This window comes from Montipora capricornis, chromosome 14 (assembly GCF_036669925.1).
Source record: "Montipora capricornis isolate CH-2021 chromosome 14, ASM3666992v2, whole genome shotgun sequence".
In the NCBI taxonomy this organism is placed as follows: domain Eukaryota; kingdom Metazoa; phylum Cnidaria; class Anthozoa; order Scleractinia; family Acroporidae; genus Montipora; species Montipora capricornis.
This window is the reverse complement of record NC_090896.1, coordinates 13,648,383-13,650,882: the sequence shown is the minus strand read 5'-3', so window position 1 is coordinate 13,650,882 and position 2,500 is coordinate 13,648,383. Positions and strand designations below refer to the sequence as shown.

Below are 2,500 nucleotides of genomic sequence, written 5' to 3'. Positions count from 1 at the left end.
AAACGGGAGTCTAAAAATAGACTGGTTTGCAAAAATGCTGTGACTTGGTGTGGGAGTTGTTTACTCCTAGTCATGGGCTCTTGCTTACATTGTGAACTGTCCAGATAAGAGCGAGTATCATTTCTCTCTTTTTTGTAAAGATTTTTCTGCTTGTAACTTTACAAATAAGGGGTAGTCCATGGACCGGGTACGCAGGGATGGTCCATTTTGTAAAAGTCCCTCAGAAACTGAGATCATAGAAAGCAGGCTATATGTCATGCAGCCAACCAGAACCTTTTGAAGAGGCCTACAACATGACCATTTACTCACGCTGCACATAAAGACTTTCATATCTATTGTATAGGCAAGAAAAACGGCGTGAAGCACAATAATTCTGGTTTCCGTGGAAGACTAACTTCTTTTTACATCATGAGTACCCAAGACTTACATGTACTTATGGTGATATGGTTGTTGAAACATCATCAATACACATTACTTTTATTCTATGCACTCCTAGTTCCAGCACAACATAAATTTATCTGGTAATTCAAACTACAGTAAATTATTATGTATGATTTTCTTGAAATATGTGCATACTGTTCTACAGTGATGCCCCTCTGGTTTAATTGCCTCAATGCAAATCCCTGTGGAACCAGGTTGAAAAGTGATGGAGTGGGAACTACATGTAGTCACACATGAAATAAGCCCTTTTTAGAGCGGTTTTCAATTGAGTGTCGAAAGTAATTAGCGAATTGCTTTGGTTTATGATTACTTCACTCAGTGATTGGTTCAAAGTTCTCGCGCCATTTTTTCAACCAAACGGAAGTGAAACCAAAACCAATGGTGGCTCGTGCATGCACATTTTTCCCGCGCTTTGCGTCGGCTTTGTGTAATTACTACGAGTTTTGATTGGTTTAACGGATTGTCTCCGTCCTTTTTGATTGGCCAAAGTAATTACTTTGGTTTTAGTTTTACAACACTCATTTGAAAACCGCTCTAAGGACATTTTAATTTGTATTGAATTTGCTTTAATTTGTTTCTCCTTTTGATGACTTTCCAAAAGTGTTTTGAGGGTTATAAGTGCTCGGTGATCTCTGTTGTAATTGTATAATTATGAAGTTTTCGCAAGCATACACTTACAAAAATTGTCTTTTGTCTGTTTCTGTTGATTTGTTTTCAGTTTATGAACGTTCATGGCAAAGAGCAATTACCAGATACATTGGAGAATGCAAAATTTACCAGCATGGCTTGGACTCATGATAACAAGGGACTGTTCTACAATGTAAGTTCCTTTCAAATGACACAGATTCTAGTTCGTGTTCAAGTTTATTAATTGATAATTTTTTGAATAAGTGGCAAATTGAACTGGTGTCTGATTCAGCCCTTATGTACATTCCTTTTAGACAAATGATGGATAAAAACAATGCACTTGGCTTAATCATCGAATTTATTACACCCTGAAACCGACTGCAATAACTAAAATCAACCGATCATGTTGCTTCATTTCTGGTCCCACAAGGGCTGCTCGCTGCTCAGAAATACAACCACTTGCTAATTTAATGCATTTTCTGGGTATAGCAACTTTAGCTTTGTTTATAGTTAATCCCATAATGGTGTCATAGACTTCATGCACTAGAATTCCATGAAACATGAAACTAGTTTGAAAGTTCCTTTGGACGTATACATGTAGGTGGTTGCTCCTCTAGTATTGTGCTTAGGTAATTATTTTTTATGTTTTAAATTATTAATCACATCCAACATTGATAAAGTATGTATTTTTATAGATACAGTGTAAGCTCGTGGACGGACTATTTTTTGTTTTGTTTGTCAAAGCTCCAATTAATTTTCATGTTGTTTTTAACTGGTGTTTATTCAAATTGGGCTTTGAAGTAGTTGTGTTCCACTGCTTTTTAAATGTTATTTGATTTGTTGTTATTATAATAGCTTGTGTAATATTTGACTTTGACAATATCATTAGTTTGGTGGTGTGTTTGGAATAACTTTTGTCTTCATTTAATGGAAGTCAAAATCACTGTTACCGTAGTTATCCATGGTTTACTTAATATTATTATTTCTTCTTTTTGCCTGTTACTTTGCAAATAGGTGCATGTACACGTATATCAGTGACACCACCAAGTAATGCAACTGATCTGTTCATTCTTGTATTTACATCATTACCGACAATAGAATTGAAGTCAGTAGTCTCAAAGTCCCTGAGGAATTGCTCTGAATTAAAACGTGAGAAGTCCCTGTAATATTTGGTTTTACATGTCGTTGAGATGTTATTTTGGATTGAACAAAACACTGGTAGATGGTCAGAGACATCTGCCAAACATAGTTATACCTGATTTAGTTATTTTAAGAGGCATTTTATTACTATACCCTTAAAATGGTCATTCAGAGTGTTAGTGTGATCAGTAATACAAGCCGCTTTACAAATGTAGTTATCAGTGGCCATAGGCGTACGGGCACGATCCGACCTGGGGGGGCGGTGTCCTTTTTGCCCGAAAAAATTACACAG

The 2,500-nt window shown here is 36.2% G+C and overlaps 1 protein-coding gene across 1 annotated transcript in view; it reads left to right on the top strand.

Annotated features, from left to right (window-relative positions):
* The window catches only part of LOC138031455 (prolyl endopeptidase-like), a 66,083-nt gene that overhangs the window by 18,764 nt on the left and 44,819 nt on the right, over positions 1-2,500 (top strand). The window contains exon 2 of the mRNA XM_068879147.1: positions 1,160-1,261. Within this exon, the coding sequence (XP_068735248.1) occupies positions 1,163-1,261 (99 nt within the window). The 5' untranslated portion in view covers positions 1,160-1,162. The remainder of the gene's footprint in view (positions 1-1,159; positions 1,262-2,500) is intronic.